This window comes from Myxocyprinus asiaticus, chromosome 32, assembly GCF_019703515.2.
Source record: "Myxocyprinus asiaticus isolate MX2 ecotype Aquarium Trade chromosome 32, UBuf_Myxa_2, whole genome shotgun sequence".
NCBI classification, from domain to species: Eukaryota; Metazoa; Chordata; class Actinopteri; order Cypriniformes; family Catostomidae; genus Myxocyprinus; species Myxocyprinus asiaticus.
This window is the reverse complement of record NC_059375.1, coordinates 8,887,280-8,912,500: the sequence shown is the minus strand read 5'-3', so window position 1 is coordinate 8,912,500 and position 25,221 is coordinate 8,887,280. Positions and strand designations below refer to the sequence as shown.

The window sequence follows — 25,221 nt, the reverse complement described above, 5'->3', positions numbered from 1 at the left end:
AATCACATTTAAATTAGCTATATACAGTACAATTGACTGAAGCAGTTCTATTTACTTTCTTACTAAATGTGCCTGGTCTTATCGTGCACAATCTATTTGTGTACTTTTTCCAAAGAAAATAAATGCTTGTCTTTGTAATCTTGCCTCAAAATTTAATAACTTGCTCAGACTCTGAAACAACTTTCCTTTTCTGCTGACCTAGCCTATGTGAGCTACTAGCCAATAGCCAGTTTTAGAACGGGAGTAGTCCTTCACAATCAACCCATTTTTCATGATCCAAATGATTCCTTAAGGATAAAATCTGATCTTAAATGTTACAAATCTAAGAAGTTCTTCGCTACATACATATCTTGTAGAAAATTCCTTTTTACACTGAAATATGTCACATTACAGAAGTAAAATTTGAGGGCTCTCAAACTACCGTAGTGTTGGATAAGTTACTCAAAAAGTAATTACTACAAATTATATCTCAACAAATTGTAATCAGATTACTGTACTGATTACTTAATTAGAAAGATAATCATATTACTAATTACTTTTAAGTTACTTTCTAAAACAATTTTTGTCAACAAATTCAAAATAACTTCTATATATCCTCCTTGTTCTTTGTCCCATTTAAGTCATACATTAATTTCTCCCTTACGATGACTCATTAGGAGGTGCTTTAACTCTCACAGAAACACAAACAGACTTACACTACCGGTCAAAAGTTTTGAAACACTTACTCATTCTTTATTATAATTTTTTTCACATTTTAGAATAATAGTAAAGTCATCAAAACTATGGAATAACATAAATGGAACTATGGGAATTATGTTGTGACTAAACAAAATCCAAAATAAATCAAAACTGTGTTATAATTTAGCATCTTCAAAGTAGTCACCCTTTGCCTAGAATTTTCAGAAATGTACTCTTGACATTTTCTCAACCAACTTCTTGAGGTATCACCCTGGGATGCTTTTTAAACAGTATTGAAGGAGTTCCCATCTATGTTGGGCACTTATTTGCTGCTTTTCTTTATTATTTGGTCAACGTCATCAATTTCAAAAACGTTTTTTTTATTATTAAATTTTAATTTTATAATGAAATAAAATGAATATGGTGGCACAATTATATTTTTGTCTACAAAACTAATTTAAAACATTTAAGCATACGCCTTCAGATCAAAAGATTTTTAAGATCATGAGAAACATTTCAGTCAAGTATTTCAAAACTTTTGACCGGTAGTGTACAATTCATGTTTTAAATTCTACATAATAATACTAGATTAGAAATGTGTAACCCATGTAAAGTACTTAAAAGTAAGTAACTTTAATTTGATTACTAGAATTAAAATGCAATGCATAGTTACACTACTTTTTGACTAAAAGTAGTTAGATTACAATTATTTTGTAATCAGATTACACCCAATACTGCACATAACTCCTCTAGTAATACTTAGTACTGAATAGAGGTATCAGGAAGAGAACAATTGATTGGGCTGTTTTGCTGTGTCTGCAAGCCATCAATGCGTTTAATTTCAATTGTACTGGAAAAAGAAAAACACTGTTGCAAAGCACATTTCTTAGGTGACTATTGTATTAAGGCTATAAACAAAAGCTCCAGTCTGATCCGATGGGATTCAACTCCGCTCTGCATTTTCCCTTCCTAGTTTTTAGTGCTGTGAATGTGACCTTACCAGATAGCATGTACAATCGTTATGATTGACCCTTTTTCTCCCTTTGTCTTCCTTCCTTCTTTTTGCCCCTCCCTGCTTCTTCAGCCTGGAATAAGATAGAAAAGAGTGAATTTAGAGATAATTCTAAAACAGTCATTATGCAACACAATGTCTATAGGGATATAAGCTTCAGTGTTCATCCATGATCGTGCATGACAAATGCTGAAAAAGAAAACCATTAGTGTGGTGCCCAGTGTACACATGTCACGAGGATGCAAGACAGTCCACAGATGTTCACAAGTTTTCCATTAATGAAGCCACTTCAAACCAACAGACACTTGAGTTAGATCAGTAATACAGAAATCGGAAACGTTCAGATTCAATAGAGCACAACAGTGTCCGTCTACTTTTTCTGTGGCCTCGGTTCCTGAAATATTTTTCCCATTTACTTTTTCAATAGAGATAACAAAATTCTTCAATAGAAAGTTCTAAGCCATGAAGAAAACCTGTTCAAACTTTTAACATTACAAATGTTAATTTGAAGCAAAAAAGGCATTTGCAAATAGGAAAAAAGGACAAAGGTACAAGACTTATGTATGCTTATTTTTTTTTTAAGAGGCAATGAACTCCTCGGTGATGTAATTAAATTGGTACAATATAAAAATATTTATTATACTCACTGATTATGAAGTCAATGGCAAAAAATTAAAACACTTACAAATATATAAGTAGTTTGAGGCTGAAGGGAGACGGACTTGATTAATTCAGTCAAAATATTTTATTAGAGTCAAGATCTATTAAATAATTTAAAAAATACAGTAAAAATAGAATTCACACACACACAAAAAATCATCTGAATACACCTTTTCTATGAGTTCAAAGTCATTTTGATATTTTTTCTGGGGCTTAAAGTAAAAAATGTCATGTGGTGTAATCACCTGGAAACAGTAAAATAATATTAAAGTCTCATTAACCGCTGAAATTCTTGAAAAAGATATGTTGGCATGAGTAGTGCAGAATAATCGTTTATTATTTCTTAAAAAAAATAGCAGTGAAACAAGTTTGTTTTAAAATATGATTAGCCTAATATTTACAAAAAAACAGGTCAAATTATTTTTATTTTTTATATTTATGACTCAACAATTCTCGATATTTGTAAAAAATATCTTCTACAGTACCTTGAAAAACATATTTTAAAATGTTTTTGAAATTAATGATTAAGTTGTGTACACGCTCATGTATTAAAGGTGCAAGGAAAGTAGTTTAATACTTAAAATTAATGATAATACCACATGACGTTTTTAAAGTCATTAAATTATATATATCTTGTGTCCATGTTGATTTCACTTTTTTTTTTTTTTAAACATTTAAAAATATTTAATCTTGTGTCCATGTTGATTTCACATTTAGCATTTTCTACCAAAAAAAGAAAAAAAGAAAATCATATTTATTTTTTTAAATTTTATTTTATGGTAGCAAATGCTAAATGTGTTTAAGAATGTGTGAAATCAAAATGGGCACTTTTAAAAGATATTAAAAAATTGTAAAAGATTACATTTCTACAAACTTGACACGTGTTTTAAACAAGATTTATAAAAAGATTTTTCATTTTTATCACCTCTGACAATCTTATTTGCCAATGACCCTTTTACATTATTGTTAAAAGCAATTTTCTCCCCTCATTTCATCTGTTGTTGATTGCTCAATTGGAAACATCTTAGTCTCAGATCATGCCCTGGTGAGTTTGGAGATGTTGCCACATACAGAGAAAAATAAATCATACAGCTGGCGCTTTAATGTATCCCTTTTGCAAAATCCTGATTTCCAACAAATGTTAAAGGCTGAAATCAATGTCTATATGGAGACCAACTGGTCCTCAGTATCCTCTGTGGGCATGGCTTGGGAGGTACTTAAGGCAGTTCTTAGGGGTCGGATCATACAGTATGCCTCATTCATCAAAATATCCAAAGCACGAGAACTCGTGGAGATGGAAGGGATTATTAAAAATGCCGAGGCCGAATGTCGTCTGATGGCCTCAGAGTAATGACCCGACTGAAATACAGATATATATACTATTTTGAAGGTGGAGTTTTGGCTATTCAGGGCAAGACAGTCATACTTTGAGTCAAGGGACAAAGCAGGGAAATTTTTGGCTAGATATATAAAGCAGAGAGAGTCTTTTTCTTCCATTCCCTCAGTGAAATCTGCTGGTGGTGAAATATTTACCTCGGCCATTGATATTAATAATGCTTTTAAAGATTTCTATCTTGATATTTATAGTTCCTCATCTTTGTCCACCGATGAAGATATAAGAAACTTTGTGGAACCATTAGAACTCCCTAAACTGAAGACTGAGCAAATATCTAAAATAAACTTGGAGGAGCTTGATGAGGTAATTAAGGCCTTGCCTACAGGTAAGGCTCTGGGGCCATCTTATGCTACAGAACTGGCTCCACTTTTGTTAGAAGCTTATAAGGAATCATTAAAGAATGGGATGCTTCCGCCAACCATGACACTAGCCCGGATCAGTCTGATCCGGACAAAGGACAAAGATCCAAGCTAGTGTATGAGTTACCGTCCAATTTCCCTGATCCAGCTAGACGTTAAAATTTTGTAAAAAATTTTGGCTAACTGATTAAGTTATGACATCTCTTATATATATAGATCAAGTGGGGTTTATTCAGGGCCGCAGCTCTTCTGATAACATCAGGCGTCTCATCAATATCATGTGGTCAGTAGCGAATGATCAGACTCCGGTCACTGCCATCTCACTTGATGCTGAAAATGCTTTGTTATGGTAGAATGGGATTATCTTTTTAAGATGTTGGAAATATATGGGTTCGGGAGGACTTTTATTGGATGGATTAGGTTACTTTATAGACACCCGATAGTGGTGGTACAAACAAATGGATTAATTTCAGATTATTTTACTCTGGATAGGGGCACCCTCTTTCCCCATTATTGTTCTGTCTTGCCCTGGAACCATTAGCAGCCGCGATAAGAAAGGAGGATGATTTTCCAGGGGTGATGGCGGGAGGTATGGCACATAAGCTTTTGCTTTACACAGATTATATTTTATTATTCGTCTCCGACCCCGCTAGAGCTATGCCTTGCCTCCACAGAATTATTAATTCCTTTTCTAAGTTCTCAGAATACAGAGTCAATTGGTCTAAATCCGAAGCTTTGGCTCTGACAGCATACTGCCCAGTAACGTCTTTTCAGCCTGGCATTTTCCAGTAGCCCAAACAGGGCATTAAATACTTGAGCATTTTATTCCCAGCAAATTTGTGTGATTTAGTTAGAGTTAATTTTGACCCCTTAATAAAAAGGTTTTCGAGCGATGTGGGCAGGTAGGCTTCATTACATTTATCTATGATTGGGAAAGTTAATGTTATTAAAATTAACTGTATTCCAAAATTCAACTACCTGCTACAGTCTCTCCCTGTAGATGTCCCCCTCTCTTATTTCAAGCAATTTGATAGCATAGCGTAGTCCTTCATTTGGAATGGTAAGCGTCCCAAATTACATTTCAATAAGTTACATTTCTATCAGGAAGACTCGCAGATTTAAGTAAAGTTTTAGATTACAATTATTTGACGAATATAAAACAGGAATGTAATCTCTCTCTTGGCGTAAGCCCCGTCTGGCGGTCCGAAGAAGTTGTACTCGGAACCATCAGATCCTGCCAGAGATAGGAGGCAGGGGCGAGGAGCCTACTCCCGTGCAGGGCAGGACTCAACTGGTGGCGGTGGGGTGGTGGTGGTTGCCGTGTTAGCAGAATTACATATTAATAAGTCCCCTTTCTGCTGGTCAGAGTGGACTGTGAGGGAGGTTAATATGCTCGGTGACCTATATTAGAGTGGAGTGTTGAGATCGTTAGAAAATTTGGTCCAACATTTCAGGATTCCCAGATCTCAGTTCTTTAGGTACTTACAGCTGCGCCACCTGCTCTGTACTATATTTGGGAGTAGCATACACCCCCCTAAATGGGCAGATACTCTAGAAGTGGTGATTACTGCTTTTGGAAAAGGTCATGAGGCACCAGTATATCACTCCCTGCTAATTCAGAGTCTGAGGAACGGAGCTTCAACTTCTCTCAAGAAATTATGGGAGAGAGATTTAATTTATATAACTGATTCCGTATTTTATGTTGTTTATCTGTTTTGTGGATGGAATCAATAAAATGTATTACATTTACAAAAAAATGTAATAACAAAAAGTAATTTTCTCTATGGAAAAAATTAATGAGATTTTTACTTAGGGAACCCTTACGACTATTGCGCTCTATTTCATCATGGTTAAACTCTAACTGCAGGTTGTTCAACCTAGCATCATCACTGTACACGAATCCAACCTCAGTGTGCTCTCTTTGGGGCCTGGGGCCACCATTTTCCTCCTGGTCGGCCCTAGTGGCCTGCCGGGAGCGCTTCCCGGGCTTTCTCTTGCTTTTTTCCTCCACACCAGCTGTGCGACGCACCACTTTCCGGATGACCTAAGAGAAGGGGGTAAAGTTATGTCTTGTGACACTGGTTTAAAGCCACAGGGAGCAGAGGGATGGAAACAAAGGTGGTAAAATAATGGAGATAGGGCCATTGCATTGGTTGGGCATTGAAATTACTTTTCTGGTGACTATGTTTCCATCCTCGTCTGTGTACTGCTCCTCTGTCACCATCTCGCCAGGAATGTTTTTGGCCTGATCACCCTACAGAGGTGGGATGCATGATTAGACATATCTATAACTGCGTTTTTTTTTCTTTGATGTAGACATTCACAAAAGGTCAATGAGTGTATATACAGCTAGAAAAGCATAACTAACTAATCATCAGTTTGCTTTTGTTCAAATGACAAGAAAACAAACAATAATTTTCTTAATCAGTATTTTTGTCTTGTTTTCTAGCAAAAATACATTTTTAAAACAAGACACCCTTATGTAATTTTGCCTCTCAATTAAACGTGTCTTGGTTTAAGAATGTTTAGATATTTTTACTAGAAAACAAGACAAACATACTGAGTATGGAGCCATTCACACCAAACACAATCTTGCACTGATCACTTAGAAAAGTCAACAAGCCACATGTTTGTAGGTATCATTTATGTTATGTGTGACAACCTAATCCTAAGTATGAGCAGTAGTAATAGTGATAGCTAACACTGCTAATTAATGAAAGATATGGGAAAGAGGAAAATAGAGAAGAGAATTAAAGAAGAACAATGACATTTAAAAGGATAAAAGAGAGTGAAAAACCACTGCAGAAAGCGCAGCAAAGCATGGAAATCATTTATAGGTTTGTTCTTCTTGATGAAAGGTGACAGTGTGCCAATCACTCCATGCCCTCTTAGAAGAACGCAGGCTCGGCTGAAGCTCACGCAAATACCACAGCACACAGTTTGTCACAAACAATCTGTGCCAGTACCACTCAGAGTACCTTGAGAATGACCCTCCGTCGATACACTCTGGTAGTGACAGTCTCTTCCTCATCAGAGCTGGACTCATTATCTCTACGAGCTTCCTGCTAGAGTCAGGTCAGCATATAACAGCTCACATAATGAGCTTAAGACCTTCAGCTAATTTATTTCAGGTTATAAATCTATTCTGTGCTCAAGAATGGATGGTGACCTAGCCTTGGTAATAGTAAGCCTTCATAATCATTTAATATTGTATAAAGGTGCAGTCACATTTACCTTCAAGTTGTGAAATTCCGTGGGTGAAATACAGTCATTTCAATGAGAATTCGTGCGATAGACTTTTGTTGGCCATTAATTCTTCCCCTGCAGATTTCAAGAGTTCAAGATTGGTGAACTTTGACAGGTGAATTTGTCGTGTTTACCAATAGGAAGTTGCTTGGTTTGGTGTGACCTCCATGTGGGGGCGGTACTTCATACACAGCTACGCTGAATATTCACATTGGACGAGGATATCATTTTAGCATTGAGTTTCTTTTTAACTTCACCTTTACAGAGTATTAAATACAGCATTAAAAAGAGGCTACTTGCTTCTCCGCCTGCGGAATTTCATGTGCAAAGGTAAATGTGACCATGCCTTAATCCAGTGGTTCTCAAATGGTTTTGCTTCATGACCCAGATTTTACAAAGGACATCAAGTGCTTACCCAAAAATTATTATAATTTTTACTATACAATAGTTAGTTCCGGTCCTTGAATCTTATTGGACAAGCAGCATTTCATTAGTGCTGATATACAGTCAAACAGCAATGGGACGCTTTACTGTTTGTATCACTCTACTTCTCAGTGTTCGTGGCTTTCCAAATAGTGGTGCGTATTTTGATTCATCATTCATTTTTATTTCATGCACAGATTCGTTGAGCGACTGATTCGTTCTTATTTCAGGAGATTGCATATTTACTCCAGTAGTAGGCAACAACTGAGCATCTTTTATGTTATGAGTAAGTCATTCAATCACCTTTTAAAAGCCTATTAATTGTGCATGACTATATGGTTAGTTGCATTTTATTATTTGCATTTAGCATTGTTTTTCACTGATATCAACCCCATCAGAACAGACCAGCGTCCCATTTTTGGGTTGGGACCCACCAGTTCAGAACCACTAATATAACCCATGGAAAAACCGAAATGAATTCCTTTTTCAGGTCCTGTAATTACCACAGGTATTGAGTCTTGTTAGTATGGATGTGCATTGTGCATGAGTAATCAACTAATTGAATACTGGTTCTGCACCAGATGGTCGATTAATAAAAAACACTTCTTGAATATCGCACATTGATTTTGCTTTGCGCATTTGCCTGCCGCAGGCAATGCTGAATTATGCTTTACTTTCTCGCTGAATTTCTCACCAAATCTGACAGTTAAAATTGAGTCCACTGTGGGGCACTGTGTGTCCACAAAGTGTTGGATGTTTTATTCAATGCCTTTAGAATATTAAATCTACTTGGCTACAGTGGCTGTTTGGATAAAATGATGGTTCCTCTGATTAAAAAACAAAACAAAAACAACAACACTTTGAGCCATTTCAGAGCTAATACATGATTATTGAGATATATACTGAATATCATCAATAGGCTGAAAAATATTGAGATATAATGTTTGTAGCCATATCGGCCAGCTCTAGTTGGCATTAATTTTATTGTCTATGTATTCCATTTTAAGAGAAGTGATGCAAGCAGTTGACAGAAAAGTGTTTCTCGCTGTTCGATTGGATTGTGCTTAATAGCAGTTTATTCGCTGTGTAGTCCATCCTAAGACCAAGATGATGCAGGCATTTAAGCTCCAGGTGAGTGCAAATGTTTTTTACTGTTATTATTATTTTTATTTTTTTATTTTGCTCATTTCATTTTTGTTCCCAAAATAAAAGCATAGTTTGTTGGAGCTATCTTATTTTGAAACCGTTCTTGGTAATGTTTGTGAATAAAACGAAATATAAATTTCACGTATGTGTCATACTTGTTATTTTTAACTATTTTAATTTACGAGTAATCGATGACTTGTTTTTTGTGGGTTAGAGTGCTCGACTACAAACTAACTTATTAATGCCCATCCCTACTTGTTAGTACATACTTGGTTAGACACTTTGTACATCTCTAATGGAAAATCTAATTCAGAGCTACTGGTGTCAGCTAGGGCTGGGCGATATACAAGAAATAATTTCACAATATGTTTATTTAAAAAAATACCGTAATATCCGGTTACATCATCAACCCCCCTGCACCCACTGCAGAGGGATCAGTGAATATTTTACACGCATTTTACTTCCACCAGCTGATTTTGCTTTAAAAATGTAATTCATATTGAAACACAAAACACTTAATTCACATTGCATTTCAAACTAAATGAAAAAGCAATTAATCTATTAATCAAAATTAATTGAATTAATTAATCGAATATAACCACCTCCCCAAATCCGAACATTTATCTTCTCTAACTTCCTGCACTGGCCCCATTTGCCATCATGCAAGTATCCGTCTATGACAACAGGTGGAAAATACAAATTAAAATCTAAAGAAAATTATAAATGTAAACATAATAATGATAATAATAATAAAATAATTAAATATATAAACCATTACCTCTGGAAAGTAAAAAAAACACCATATAATTTCATAAAACGGCTACAACAGTTTGTTTAATTCACTTAGTCTATGCTTAAACGAATAGAAAACTTTCGTTAAGAAATGGATGATGAGTTGATGTCACAAAGCATTGTGTTTTGAATAACTTTTGATTAAAGTCTTTCATAAAGGCAGCAATGTTTGGTCACGCATTATTTTCATTTCAATGACATTTCATAATAATGTCTTTCACCGACAGACTGTATTTCCATAATAATAATCTTCTAATATATGTTTTGTTTTTACCTTGTTGCTAAGCCATTGTATATTTTTTAAAAGCCATGTCTAAGTCTAGACAGTAGGTTATAAGTGGAAAATGTTTCAAGCTATTCAGAGAACATGTCGGCAGTGAAAATATACCTTTAAATGCACCTCTAACCTTCCTCTTTAATCTGTAATGCTTTTAATGTTTTAATATTTGTATTTGTATCTAAAAACATAAGTGCATGACAACTATGGGCTACTATGTAATATATTTGCTGACTTCCCAGCTCCATGGTTTTGTCATTTTCAGATATTGTCGATCATCGTCGCAACCGGCTTCAGGATATTTGTCAGATATTGTCGATATCCAATTACATTTCCTATCGCCCAGCCCTAGTGTCATCTTTAAAAGGTCTCTGAAAAAGATGAAATTCAAAAGCACTGTACCTGGGGTTTAGACTCAGAAACAGGTACGCCCTCCTCCCTGCTGTTTGGTCCTGTGTCTCTGTCCTCCTGAGCCTCGCTGCTCACTTCCTCTCGTCCAGAGTCTTTCCTCACTTTGCCCTTTGTTTTGCTGGAAGACTCATTGGTGTCTGGCGACAAGAGAGATTGGATTTGGAGCTCCAGATGTTCCCCGTTTTGCTTCTCAACTTGCACTCCAGGGGTTGAGGACATTGGTTCTTGGCTGTTGAGTACATTACATGATTGATACCCAACCTGCTGAGTTTGTGTAATAAGATGACTACAGATGGATATTAGTGTTGCCCTTTGCATTTTGTTGACACACAATAACAAGTACAGGTGAGGGTTCTTACCTGGACTCTCCCTGCACTTGTGTATCAGTACCCAGTCCTTGGCCTGAAGTTGCCATCTTTACATTTGCACTGGACGTCTCACCCTGCAAACCTGAAATTGAAGACATGTCTTTTTCTGCCAGCTGCACTTGTGAAAGGATCACTTGCAGCCTCTCCTCAGTCATCTCCTCATCCTCTGAGCCTTCCTCCAATGTAATGTTCTCCAAGAGAGAGTTGATCTTCTCTTGGGTCATCTCGTCATCTTCCTCTTCAAAACCAGACCAGCCACTCTTTCCAGGAGCCACGCTGGTTGAGGCACAAACAGTAGGCTCAGTTTGGGCTTCCTTCTGCTCTCTCACTGGGCTGCTTGGGAAGACCTCTGATTCTTCATGTTGCTTTGAGAAGGCAGTAGATTCGTGGCTGGCACCAACATCATCTTCAGTTGACCCATCCTCTTGGCTAACAGACTCCTGGCCTCTGATCCAGGTGTCCTCTGCCTTGACGGTAGGAGGCTTGGCATCTGCAAAAACTGGGCCACTAGTGTTTGTCAAGGACAGTTCACTGGGTCTAACAGGGGTACTAGTGGGTAAGTTTAGCCTACCATCCTCGCTAAAGAAATCATCCTGGTGTAGAGGGGTAAGGGGTTCATAGGTCAGCTCTGAGGGACTCTTGAGCTCCAGCTCAGTGCTGTGATGACCTGAGCGATACAACACAGTGAGATGAAGGCGAACACAACGCCACAAACAGATGTGATGACAGGCCTTTGAAAATGACATGGAGGAGATAGCATGCTGCTGTTACTGTGGTATTCAAAATGTATCAAGCCCTATTTTGATTTAGGAATGTAATGTGATATTTTCAACTTAATGTCTATTAACATCATCTGTGGCATGCTGTTAATTACTACCGATTCAGTCTGTAAAATCCCTCTGTAAAAACAAACGATATGTAAATTAGCAGTGTTAAGGATACGGTACACTTTAGTTCAGACACCACACTTCCATTTTACACATCCCATACACTGGGGGGCAGGGTGAAGCCTACCTGCCCAGATACAGGTAAAAGGGGTGGTGTCAGAGGTGGTGTCTCTCTCCCCCTTGATTGAAGCCCGACCAAGAGAGTTTGCTGGGTGGAAAAGAGCGTATGTGTGGAAAGAGCGTGCCAGTGTGGAAGGAAGCCAGCCATGGGAAGAGACGTGAGAAAGTTCAGACAGGTTTGGCAGATGTCTATCTGCGTGTTAAGTGATTTTTTGGACAGAATGTACCTTTTAAAAACTCCTTATTGAACAACCACCAACAAAGACCTCGTAGAAAACTTGGCCCCAACCGCTACACAACAGAGCTTGTCAGATGTCCAGGAGCGAGGTAAACTCACTGTCCCTCAATGTCACACACACACACACACACACACACACAAGAAGAACATACTAATGACCACTTTAAATGCACACTTTCAGTAAGGAATGGGACAAGCGGTAGTGAACGGTCCCCTAGACAAACAATAGGCAAGTTGGTGGAATAGAATTGTTTCCTGTTCTAGTCTACCTACCTGCCATTCATTTGTCTAGGAGTCCGTAAAATCTGACTCAGATCACACTAAAAACAAAATTTTTCAGGCTGGTCCAGCTACTGTGCATGCGTGTTCTTGATGAAAACTGACAAGCAATGTTGCTATCAAAAAGGTGATTGGCTCTTTTATCTGTAATGTGGGATTTGCATTCCTACAACCGCCATTTTCAGCACTGCAATTTCTTCCATACGTATGTATACCAGTGACCCATCTCATTCTATATCTCTGGTATAACGTTAACACTTAAACATTACACATGTTAGCTAATGGCTGGTTAGAAAGATTCACTTACCAATCCTACTGTATCTTGACAAAGGTATAGCCTATCCAATCTTTCACAATCTGTCATGACCAGCTAGAAGTAAACCCAGTTACTTTCACTCGTTATCCACGCAATGATACTTGAAAAGGAAAGTGACGTAACTATCCGTTTATATGGAGCAGAGTTCTGCAAACTCCACTAATGGGAAGTACAATGCTAATGCATAACCAGAAGTTCCTCTACCTAGAAAAGTAGTCCCACTTCGATTTATGCAACTTTATATCCCACATAACACATTTTTTTTTTACTGAATATGTATTTAACAAAAATTATTTCTGATTTGAAACCCTCTGGTACACTCGCTCAATAGACTTCGATTATAAGTGCATTACACACGATTGTTTTTACACATGACAAGTCTAAATTATTTTCTGTGGTAACTGACAACATGCCACAGATGGTCTATACATTGAGTTACAATATAACCCAGAATATTCCATTACAGTAATACCATTAAAGCAAACAAAATCTAATAAGTATAGTTACTGCAGCTTATAGAGAAGTTAGCCATGTAATTTTCAAAGGCTCATAATTAGAACACTAAATATAAAGTTCAGGAACAGTGGGGTCCTGACGTAAATGGAGTAAGATGAGTGATGGTGAGGAAGAGGAAACAGACTGAGACTGTTGGGTATACTGTGGTGTTTTAGTCAACACTTCAGGTATAGGAGATAAAGTGGATGAAGTGGGAATAGAAGGGACTACTGTATCATGGAAAACAGTGTGTAGAAATATGGTACAAAATAAAATTGAAAAAGTGTTAGAAACGTGATACTTATTAGTATGATGTGGCTGTTATATATCAGTAACAAGATGAGAATGTGATGAGAATATTAAAGTAATAGTACATCCCAAAATGAAAATTCTGACAGTATTTGGGTGAACTATCCATTCAATACCAGTGTGAGTTACGATAGCATAAGTGAAGAGCTGTAGCAAGAGCTAGCATTGCTTGCACTGCACATCAAAGAGAAGAAAGAAGGAAGCCTCTATGCTAGACATTGCTGCTGCGGCACTGCGCTTGAAGATAAGGAGGCAAAGGTGTTGCTATGCAAGAAGTTTGGCAGTGGATGGGCGGTGGATCTGGTTTTGCAGCAGAAGCACTCTATGAGGAAGGTTCAGAGGAGTCTAGGATACTGGAGGATCAGGCAGCTGGACAGCAAGCAGACATTCTATAGTAGCTAGAGCCATGCTATCCATGTAGCTTCCAAACTACTGTAATACTGTTAACACTACACAGAGAGATACATTAAAGCAATCATGCTGTTAAAGCAGCATTTACTATTATATTTTCATGCAATAATGTCACAGAAAATTCAGAGTATGGTGAAAAACAGAGAAAAAGACTTTAAGAAAGTACAGTGCCAATGTTTTGGGGAGTATACTCTATTTGGGCTGGGTGGTATGACAGCTTATACAGTGTGATGGTAAAAAATGTTTCAACTGGTAGAGATTCTGCTGTGCGATTTAAAGAAATCTGACAGCAAGCAAAACATTACAGCATATTCAGCAAAAAGTACTGTAGATGGGTGAATCCAACGTAGACAGCTTTGCTATAATGGGAGCAATGTAGTTTTTTGTATTGCATTACGCCTCTAATGTGGCTCATTTAATCATATTTTATCAAAGTTTTATGTAATGTGAAATTGCTGTTTTTGATGCCAGACTTATCATTCATTTGTTATCAATAATTTTACGGTTTTGTTTGCATCAAGCTCCAAATAAAAAAAGAAAATAATCAAACGAGTTGTTTTTAATTGACTGGATTATCAAAAATAAGTAATTGTTACTTGGTTATGTAATATATATATATAAAAGTTTTGGGTTGAATTTGCAGGTAAAAATGAATAAAACAAATACATAAATCATGATATACTGTATACTGTAACTTTAAAATAAAATTACTCATACTGTGATATACATTTTTTTGTCATACCACCCATTCTTACTCTGTATACAGAGGATGAACCTAATCTTAAACCCATCAAATTCATCACATAAGGTTATGAGACCTTAACAGATATGTATTCAAATAAATATATATATATATATATATTTTAGTGTCTACTGTTTATTATTAAGATGGGATTAAGTTTTGATTCGACATTGGCTTATGTTTTTTATAGCTGCATGCTTCAGTGCTTTACAAACATACAATCAAAACAATTCAATATATACTGTATGTTCACACTGATCCCTGACTGGTCCAATACCAGGCTGGGAAATAACAGTGTAGATAATTGGCCAATCTAATAGACTAGAAAAGAAGATTGAAACTTAAACTTGAGTTTAAGTTTATACTGGGTCTGAATTTAGAGCAAGAAGATTTGCCATGATTCTATGCTTTTATGAATCTACGGATTTGTGAGAGGAATAGAGTTCAGGTAGATGGGACTAAAATTTACCATCAGCCTGCTCCTGGGAAACTGCGCTATCATCTGCAAAACATCTTGTGCCTGAAATGTTACCATAGTCAAATATCGGCCCTTCCAGCAATGTCACAATATCCAGCCGATTGATCTTAGTCAGGACAGCAGTTAAGGCATCAGCTAAAAGTAGAATGAAAACAATATAACAAATTACAATAATGTTCTATACATTACTATGCATTAGTTAATGCATAAAGTATCATGAACCAACAATAAACAATACTTTTATAAATTTAGGTTAACAGTGATTTATAAATGTACTATAGTTCATTGTTATTTAAAAATGCATTGTTAACTTTTAATGTTAAAAGGATAGTTCATTAAAAAAAAAAAAAAAAAAAAAAAATATATATATATATATATATATATATATATATATATATATATATATATATATATATATTCTGTGCTAATGTTAATGTATACAAAGTTACTGTAAATTGTTACGAAAAATAATTTGATTATAAACGTGCTATACAATAAAAACACCTTTCAATTATAAATCACTTCTGTGTTTTTCTTTTAATGGCTGAGAAAATGATTTGAAAAGGAGAAGTCTTCTGAGAAATCAGTCCCATTTCAAGCCCCTCCCAGCCATATGATTAATCCTCATTTGGAAAACATGGAGTCCATAAGCACACTTACTTGTAGCGTTTTTACCATCTCGGCTAACCCATTTCTTTAACAGCATGAAACTCTGAGCTGTCAATGAGTTGGGGTTTTCCACGCGGATGTGATTTATCTCATCCACCGAAAATTCCATTTCCCTGGCCAGCTCTGCAACACATTAAAAATATATTATCAGTCTCCTCTGTCACTACCACTCCCCCCATACACATGTGCGCAATACTGCAGTGACTGCAGATGGCACACCCTACTGATCACAGCAACACCCATGCTGGAAAAAGGACAATTAAACAAGGCAAAGCCATACTGCACAGCAAAAGTAATATAGTATTTAAGTGTTTCATCCTAAAAACTTGATATACATTATTACATATTTTTACAGAATTCTATAAATCCAGAGTATTTATACTCTGTGTTCCAAATGGATTTGAAATACAAGATATACTGTATAAAGAGGTAATGGGAATTTTGACCTCTAGATGGTGTCATTCCTTAGCTTTTAGCTAGGTCTTACCAGTCCAACTCAGGCCCAAATGATCTGCTACAATAGCCATACGAAGATCTGTTCTTTCACAGGGACTTTGAGGGCCTGAGAGCACAAGATGGAAAACTATGTGAATATTTTAATACAGATTTTTTAGAGAAGTTACCCATTTCTGATCAAGAAAAAAGAATTAAAGGTTTTTAGAGAGATTTTTGCATTGTACTGTGCAAAAGTCTTTGGCACATTAGACATGCCTTAAAATGGTTATTTTTTATCTTCTGCTTTTTGATGTTAGTAGGAAGTATCAATTTTAGATTTCCAAACATTCACTGTGCAAACAGAATAGAGTAGAAGTTACAGATTAATTTTCTGTTCATGCATGATTTTCTGTAATGCTGCTTTGAAACGATGTGTGTTGTGAAAAGCGCTATACAAATAAAAATGACTTGACTAGAAGAAGAAGGAGTCCTGCAACAGATGATGTAGTCCCCAGACTCACCACAAAGACCTGACCTCAACATCTTTGAGTCAGTCTGGGGTTACATAAAGAGACAGAAGCAATTCAGATAGCCAACATGCATAGAACTGTGACAAGTTCTCCAAGGGGCTTGGAACAATCTACCTGCCAACAAATTGAAAACTGTTGGCGGTTTTAAGGGCAACCAGTGGTCACACCAAATATTGCTTTATTTTTATTTTTCAGTTTATGTCAAAACTATTTATAGCAGGGGTCTTTAATCTTTTTCAGGCCAATGATCCCTTAGGGCAAAAAGAGATGGTGCAGTGAGCCCCTCCCCCCCCCCCCCCCCCCCCCCCCCCTCCCATTACATATTGTATAAAACAGAGTGTTGCATTTTAAGCCTAGCCTTTTATAACATGCCTATAGTACCATATTAATGTAGCCTATTTACAGTACTGTAAAGCGTACATTGTAAATCCATTAAAATAATCATTATTGATGTACAGAGTCATATAACTCTGCATTAGATTTAAGTTGTATCTACATTTACATTTAAATGTTGAAGGGAAAACGAAACTTTTCGATTAACTTTAGCTTCTTAACTATAGCTTTGGTTAAAGTTAACCGAATATTTACATTTTGTTTAAAACTATTTTGTTTCACAAAAAAAAGTGAGAGATCAAACAACGATTGGCGGACCCCCTGCAGTAACATTGCAGACCCCCGAGGGGCCACGGCCCCTTTGTTGAAGACCCCTAATTCATTGCATTATTTTAAAAAAAAATAATAAAAAATCACAAATGCCTAAAACTTTTGCACAATACTGTACTTTGTCCACAACAAAGTGGGTTCCATATCAATGTTTTAGTTTGTGGTGAACTGATCAGACATTTTAATGTAGTCAGTTAACTTATAAGTGTTTTTAAGAGATTAGATTTGTAAAGAATGCATCCTAGCAATCTAATTTACCCTTCTGACAGTAAAATCTTACCAGAGACATGACAAATAAATCACGTAAAAAATCATGTAAAAAAGACACAATTCAAATATTTCTACAGCTACAACAGAATGTCAAACGTGACTTCACAGTATCAAATGAAACTGAACATGCTGGCATCTTCGGTGCTGTGCTAGGACTGTGTGTCTGCTGGGCTTGAAGATCTACAGACTTCCTTAGCACCTCACAAAGACTAGGAACCAATAAAAAATGCCCAACATCCCACTAATACTGGCATGCTATAGTAAAACTGACTAATCCACAGAAAGATATTTTAGAACAGGTTTAAGGACCTCACACATGTACACAAATCGAAAGAGAAAATGAGAGATGACATCTACAGTCAGGTCACATCACAAGCAATCACAACGGCTCATGCAACTAAGATCATACAAGTGTAAAGTTTTACAAACTAGGCTCGATCTCCACGCCGGGGGCCACTTGGGGCCCAGCACCCTGACTGCCTTCACCTCCATTAGTCCTCCTACTCCTCCTCTTCCTGTCTCTGCTGGACTGCTCAACCTGTGACCTCATGTCTCTAGCAGACCTGGATGTACTGGAGGGCTGCGATGCTTCTGACAAAGATGTGTTCCTTGATGTGTTGCTTTCTTCATCCTTATCATATGCCTGCATCTTTTGTTCTTCACTGGAAAGGCAGTCCACAAGCTTTACAGTGCCACTAGGTTTTGAATCACTACTAGAGGGAAGTAAGGGTTTCTGTCCACATTTACTGCCTGATCTGCTAACTGGGTTTGTTTTTGATAATTTGCTATTGACTATCACTTTCGTTGGCTTTGCTTTACCTTTCTGTTTGGCCAAAGTGGTGGTCTTACCTTTCTCCACTGGTAAGGAACTAACTTTTTTGACCTTCATTATTGGGATTCTGGATTTAGGCTTCACATCTGGGAATGGATCTAATCGATTCCTGGCTACCGGTCTATTCACATGAATTGGTCTTGAGGATGTGACAGTATATTTTTCAAAACCCAGTGGCAAACGAGGTGCTCTGACTGGCAACCTAGACTTGGATGGCTTTAATCTAATGCCTTTGCACTGGGAAACTGTAACTACATTTTTCTGAATACTATCACCCCTAATTGTAGCAGTGTCTGTTTTAACTGAATATTTATTTGGGTTTACAGCTTGAACTAATCCAGGCTCAGACATTGGCAGCTGATTGGTTTGTACACTACTGTGCTGAAAACAATGGGTTCCAGCATTTAAGGCCTCAAGATTATTGCTTTTATTGCCAATTTTTGAATTATTGCTATTTTTCTGGAGATATGTTTGCAGCTCTGCCCTTAATGAGTCTGTTTTTTGATTATACTGGCTTATTTTACATGTTTCTGGTCCTATTTGATGTGGAGTCTCTTGTGTTTGTCCTTTCAAACTATCCCTATCCACACAAACAACATCCTTCCTCTCAACACTGGAAGATTTGGGTGCTATCTTAAAAGAAGAACATACGTTAGAACTGACTTCTGAATATGGAGGAGGTTCCATGTCATGAGATTTGTCCGAGAGGTCAGTGCAAATCTGAATGATATTGTATGATATGACCGTGTTGTCCTCCAGCTTAACTTGTGCCCTCTCTACTATCTGTGAATTTGAGGTGACCCCAACCCCTGTCCTCCCTCCAAATGTATGCTCACCAATCTGAAAAAATTGCAGTCTTTCTTCAACAAAATCACGCTTGCTCATGTCAATCGCACCACTGCGGGTCATCTCAAACATCTTCCCTTCGTGGAAGGGAAAAGGATTGGGCTCGCTAGTTGGTGTGCTTTCATCGGTCGGGGTTCTTGCAGGAGTTGTGTCAGGGGTTGTTGCTGTAGACATGTCATCTACTGCAAGTCCAAAAGGCTTGGGTTCATCATCTTTAATTCTAGCATCCACAACTTCATCTTCTCCTCCCTTGGATGACCAAGGATCAAAGCCTTTTGTTGCAACAGTTTTAAAAGGAGTATTAAACTCCTCATCTAGCTTGTAACTAAAGTATGTATCCGACACACCTTGATCAGATTGTTTTCCATCCTTTTCATTGTCTTTTCCATTCTTTTTGTTTGAGGGATCAGTTTTAGCTTTGGCTTTTTTGCACTCCTCAGCTGGTGATTCTTCTTGAATTACTTCAAGTTTACTTTGGCAACGGTCACTTAGCCTGGCCATATTATCTGATACCCAAATGTCTTTTCTGTTCTCATTGGGAAAACCAAATGGCTTGGCAAAATTTTCACACAGGCCATCATCCTCATCTTGAAGTTCATATCCATCAAGAGAGTCAATTTCTGTAGCATCTGTGTCGTGAGAGAACTCTGCAGTTGTCGCTATTGAGCAATCTGTGATGGACTGATCATTGCCATTTTGTTCATAATCATTATCATCTGAATTTCCATTACCACTTTCCTCTGGTTCTTTATGATTCCCATTCTTATCATGTTTTTTGGATTGGCTTTCCTTCGCATCTTTGTCCTCATCAAGCTTAAATGCATATTTCTTAATTGGAATGGGTTTAAAGACTGATTCTTCCTCACTTGAATCACTGTCATTTGCTCCGTGGAGCACAGGAGATGGTGGCTGAACTCTTATGATGGGTTTAGCAAGCAGATGTTTATCATGCTCCTCTTGAAGATTTACTTCCATCATCTCAGTCTCAGCCTCTGAAGAAGAAGTTGAGCCTTTTTTCTCAGGCTGCGATGAATCAGAATCCAAAGGTGGTGGAGGAGGAAACTCTATATATGCAACTCGTTTGTCTTTCGTCTCCTGACTAATTTCGTATTTTCCACTAGCTGTTTTTTCAGGGGCAGATTCTTTCAAAGGCATAGTTTTGCCTTGTTCACTATCTTCTGAATCTTCAGAAACCTCTGCTATTGGGCTAACAATACCTGGCATGAATGCAATGAAAGAGTCTGGGGTTCTCAAGGTAAGATCATAGCTGACCTCTTCTGAGCTTGGGGTGTCTGGAGTCATTGGGCTTTTCCCTGAGCTATCTATAAAAGATAACTGCTCTAGAGTGTCATCATCTGGGCTGCCTTGAGGAGATGTGGGCTGTTTTTGTTTTACTGCGTAAATTGTTCTACTCTCTGAGCTGACCATCTTTTTGAATGTTCCATTTCCCCCTGATGCTGCATCTTTCTCAGACTGCTTTCCTACCTGTACACTTACATAAACTGGTAATGCTTTCAGCCCTTTGAAACTTTCTCTTGTTGTAACAGTGGATATCTTTTCCACCGAACTACTCTCACAACTTGTTGTTCTACCTTCTACAGAGACTTCTTGAGACTTCTTTGATGCAGCTTCCTCTCTTTGTAACTCTGCACGACCCTGAACCCTTGGTTTGGTCAAGGTAGGTATGTGGGATGGGCTATTTTCAGATTGATTAGTTAATGTGTCTTGATTTACTTTCTTTGATACATCAGACTCTGAAGGACTAGATAATGTTCTTACAGGAATATGAGATTCTGTCTTTTTCTTGAGGGTTTTCACGTGCAAGTCTTTTCGATTGATACTATCCTTGGGTAAGGAAACAGCTATTTCAATTGTCTCACTTTTAGTGTCTCTTTTAAAACACTGCTGCTGTTTAACATCACTAATTTCACTTTGCCTAATGGTTGTATACCCATCTTTCACATCATGAGAGTGCACTTTTGTAAAGCTCTCTTGATTTTTATCAAACTCTTGATTGCTCTTATGTTCCTCAAACTTCTCATTGATTTCTGATGTGTGAGATATTTCAGGTAAAATTTTGTCACATGGCTGCTTTGAGACAACAGCTCCACTACTCTGATAACCTTGAACTTTGCAACTCTGAGGACCTTGTGCAGTAGTTAATTTTCCAGAAGGTGTCTTTCCTTCATCTACTGAATCAGCCTTCAAAGTTTTCGAACCAGCAGAAAACTGGTATACAGGTAATTTACTTTGTTTTAATTGTGTCATGGGCACATTGTTAACTTGTTTCTGTGCTTCTGTTTCAAACTTCTGTCTAACAGAGCTAACTCTAGAAGTCTTAACTGGGACTGGGGGGCCTACTTTTGACTGCTGAGGAGCATCATCCTGTTTTGATTTGTCCTCACTGAAGTGTGAAAACATATTTCTCTCTGGACTGTTTGGCAGACTTGCACTCTTCCTTTCATTTGTACTGCCAAACATTTTCTGCCTGCCTTTGTCCCATTCCTCACCTGTACTCTTTTGCTTTTTCTCAGGGCTACTGCACATTGAACTAGGCCCTGACCGTGTCTCCCTCGAGAGTCTTGTGGTTGTCTTTTTCTCAGGGGTCTGGAGCTCATCATTTAGTTTTTCTGTTTTGTCTCTAAAAAACTGTGAGACTTCACTTAGTTTCTCCTCTGCCTCTTTAATACTTCGATCTACTCTATCTTCATAAATCAGCTTCTCTCTGTTCCTTTCCTGTCTGTCTTGGGTAAAATGCATCCAGACTGCATGTTTGGGGCTACTAGGTTCTGTGGTGTAATGTAATACTGTAACTTTGTCATATTGGTCATCTTGTTGGGGGAATTTACCTGATTTTTCTGATGCGTCCCTTGCTGACCTGAATTTCGACTCCTTGGGGCCAGCTATATTTTCTCCATAAAAGCCTTCTGTCCCTTGCGCCTCAGTGGCTAAGCTATGTGTCTGGTCTACCACCGAGTCCTCTGTATCAGAATGTGAGATATCTAATTTTTCAGAGAGCAACATTTTCTCAGCAAACCTATATGACTCCCCTCTCAGCTCAGATAGCTCATCGTCATGATACTCAATTGAATGCTGGCTTAGAAGCTTTAAAGCTTTGTATGATTCATCGACAATGAGCTGAGCAGAACTGGGATGACTTTCTTCCTCTTGAATGACAGGGGTATTGACTCTGGATGTGTCTAAAAAGAACGGCAGTGATTCTTCAGCAGTAAGTTCCTCCTCATCTTGAAGAGCCTCATAATCACCCTCAACCCTATCAACAAGCTCCTTGAGACCTCGGTCACCCTTGCATACAAACTCGGGGTGCTTTTTGGTCTCTTTTATTATAACTTCAGTTGGGTCAGTTGTGTTGCCCTTTTCTATGTGGACCTCAATAATTCTCTCAACTTTGGGTTTTTTGTCCTTTTCAAGAAACCTTGGGGACAATTCATCCCCTTTAATAGCATCTTTGCCAGCTTTGTGCTCAAATAAACCAGATAGTTCTTTGGAAGGGTCTCTTCCAGACTGAAAAGCTTTCATTATGTCTCGGACCGACATTGTTTCTTCAATCCTCTCAGAGCCTGCATCTTTCAGTTGAGGTTTATGGTAAACCATTCGAGTTGTAGTGGTAATATGAGTTTCTTCTTTGACACATGCCAGCTCCTCAGAGTTGACTTTCATGTGCAAGGCCTTAAACTTGTCTTTAATTGGGCTAACCACTGGCTCAGGTTCAATGCATGTAGGAGGCTTCAAAGCTGCTGCGTCATCCATTAGTGCCTCACAGGCCTCCTCAGGATGTTCATAGCTCCTGATGACGTGAACAACCTCAGTTCTGGTTTCTGTTATGACAGGGGGAATAGGCACATCTGTGAAGGGTGGTTTGGGGCCTGTGCTTTCTGCACTCTGAGGAGCTGATGGGGTCTTTTCACTTCTGGTTTCAAAACCACTATCTGAGAGTGGACTCTTATCTTGTTCATGGGAAAAATCATCAGGAGATTCCAGGATTGCATCTGGGCCACTATAGGAGTCAGCTAGCTTACTTAAGTCTTTCTCGGAGGGAGAGGTTCGCATACCTGTGGGTGGCATTTTGAGCTTGTGCTCAGGTTTTATGGTGCGCTTCTGTTTTTCCTCTCCCTCCTTTTTTATCTCATCATATCTGCTCTTTACATCAGCTATTTTTGAGAGGGAACTAGCACCTATATCATTTATTAAGTAGTCAACTACTTTAGCTAAATTTAGATCTTTGTCCGGCACTAACTGAGCCCCAACAGGAAGGGTTGGTTCAAATGTCGGGAGGGATCGCAGGGCACACTGCCTTGCCTCCTCGATTTCATCTTTGGAGAACTCCTCCCATTCATCCTCTGAGGCCCTATCTTTATTTAAGCTTCTAGCCTCACTCAGGACATCCTTTGTGAGAATTTCACTAACTTTGACAAGGTCCTCTTTAACTTTCTCAACCAAACTGAAAGGCTCCTCATCCTCCATTTTAGACTCTTTAGAAACATGCGACTGAATGCTTTTGGCTGCAGTTGAGGAGTCAGTTTGTAAGATTGCTGTCATTCTAATTAGATCTTCCTTCATATCTGCCACGTCCTTCAGAATCTCTTGACTGGATGTCTGTGTGGGTGATGCAGTTGCTTTGAGGGCTGTTGGGGAAATAAAAAGCGAGGGCTTTGAGGGTTTCACTCTAGATGTGGAGGATTGTACTTGAGGGTGTGTCTGAGGTGTGAGTGCTATTTTCTCTGGTACTCTCTTCGCTTGGGGTTCAGGAAGTACATTGACCATGGAGAATACTGGCACAGTCATGGAAGTTGATGATATTGACGTTGTGATGGTAACTGGTGATCTAATAGAATCATAAACAGAACTTGTCAAATTGGACCTCAGAGGTGAAGACATAGATTTTAGTGTGCTATAGTTGGATGCAGAGCCATCTGTAACTGTTTTTTCAGTCTCTGAAAAAAATGCACCAACACTGGCTGTAGCTGCTTGCGTTGTTGCATGTATCCGCTCTTGCAAGCTGTAAGCCCCTCCTGAGAACAGACGGGATGATGCTGAAAAAGATGAGGGGTATTTTATTGGTGAAATTGATCCATTTAATAAGGCTGGTTCATTAATGGCTGTTGTAGGCTTAGCTGATAAAGACAGAGGTGACAGGATTGGTCCTCTAGCTGTATCCGTGATAGTTTTAATAGTGGACAAACTTGATATGCTTCGAATGGGTGAAGACACTGGTGTACTTGTAGGGGCCAGGGCTGATTTGAATGATAAAGATGTGTATGTATTTGTGGTTGAATTTACAGAGTCAGGTTGGGTTACTGTGGTGAATGTTCTGTCTTGCAAGGATCCAGGTGACGAAATCAAGTTAGCTCTTGAGGACAATGAAGCAGCAAGCCCCTTAATGGACACGGGATCTGTGCCAGTTTTACCCGGTGAAGATAGGAGATTTGAAATAACTGGAACTTGATTTTGGGGTTGTTGAACCACAGTCTTTATGGGAGATGACATGGACCTATATGTTCTAATGGGTGACACTATATCGCTAACTGCAGGAGAAGCGTTGGAAGCTCCGAGGGTGGACTTGATTGGAGAAGCAGACGAAATGGACCATACAGATTTTAATGGTGAAGCAGATGGCGTGTTGGAAGGTGAACTGGAGAGGGAACCCAGTCCACATTTTGTTTGCCCAGGGACGGTAATAGGAGTCGTCGACCATGCCTGGTAAGATCTTGTTGAAAAGACAGGTTTGTGAGCGTAACCAGCAGGCAGTGTTCTTGTTGTACTTCGTTCAACTGTTTCTTTAAACAAACAAATGATAATCCAACATAAAGTCAACAAAAAATGGTGGAAAGAGAGACCAGAAGGAAAAAATTGGTCAGTGGCAATTGTCTCATAGGGAGGTAGAAAAGCAGTTTTATGATGTGAAATGGAAC

At 38.1% G+C, this 25,221-nt stretch overlaps 1 protein-coding gene across 2 annotated transcripts in view; it reads right to left on the bottom strand.

The window, feature by feature from the left end:
* The window catches only part of LOC127423362 (ankyrin-3-like), a 211,160-nt gene that overhangs the window by 1,387 nt on the left and 184,552 nt on the right, over window positions 1-25,221 (bottom strand). Inside the window, exons 38-47 of one of the 2 annotated variants that reach the window (XM_051667608.1) lie at window positions 19,279-25,086; window positions 16,200-16,274; window positions 15,704-15,835; window positions 15,035-15,178; window positions 10,760-11,435; window positions 10,392-10,629; window positions 7,084-7,170; window positions 6,276-6,359; window positions 6,012-6,149; window positions 1,679-1,763 (exon numbers count right to left, since the gene is read on the bottom strand). In XM_051667608.1, coding sequence (XP_051523568.1) covers window positions 1,698-1,763; window positions 6,012-6,149; window positions 6,276-6,359; window positions 7,084-7,170; window positions 10,392-10,629; window positions 10,760-11,435; window positions 15,035-15,178; window positions 15,704-15,835; window positions 16,200-16,274; window positions 19,279-25,086 — 7,448 coding nt within the window. In that variant the 3' untranslated portion in view covers window positions 1,679-1,697. The remainder of the gene's footprint in view (window positions 1-1,678; window positions 1,764-6,011; window positions 6,150-6,275; window positions 6,360-7,083; window positions 7,171-10,391; window positions 10,630-10,759; window positions 11,436-15,034; window positions 15,179-15,703; window positions 15,836-16,199; window positions 16,275-19,278; window positions 25,087-25,221) is intronic. The other variant, XM_051667607.1, reaches the window with a different exon arrangement.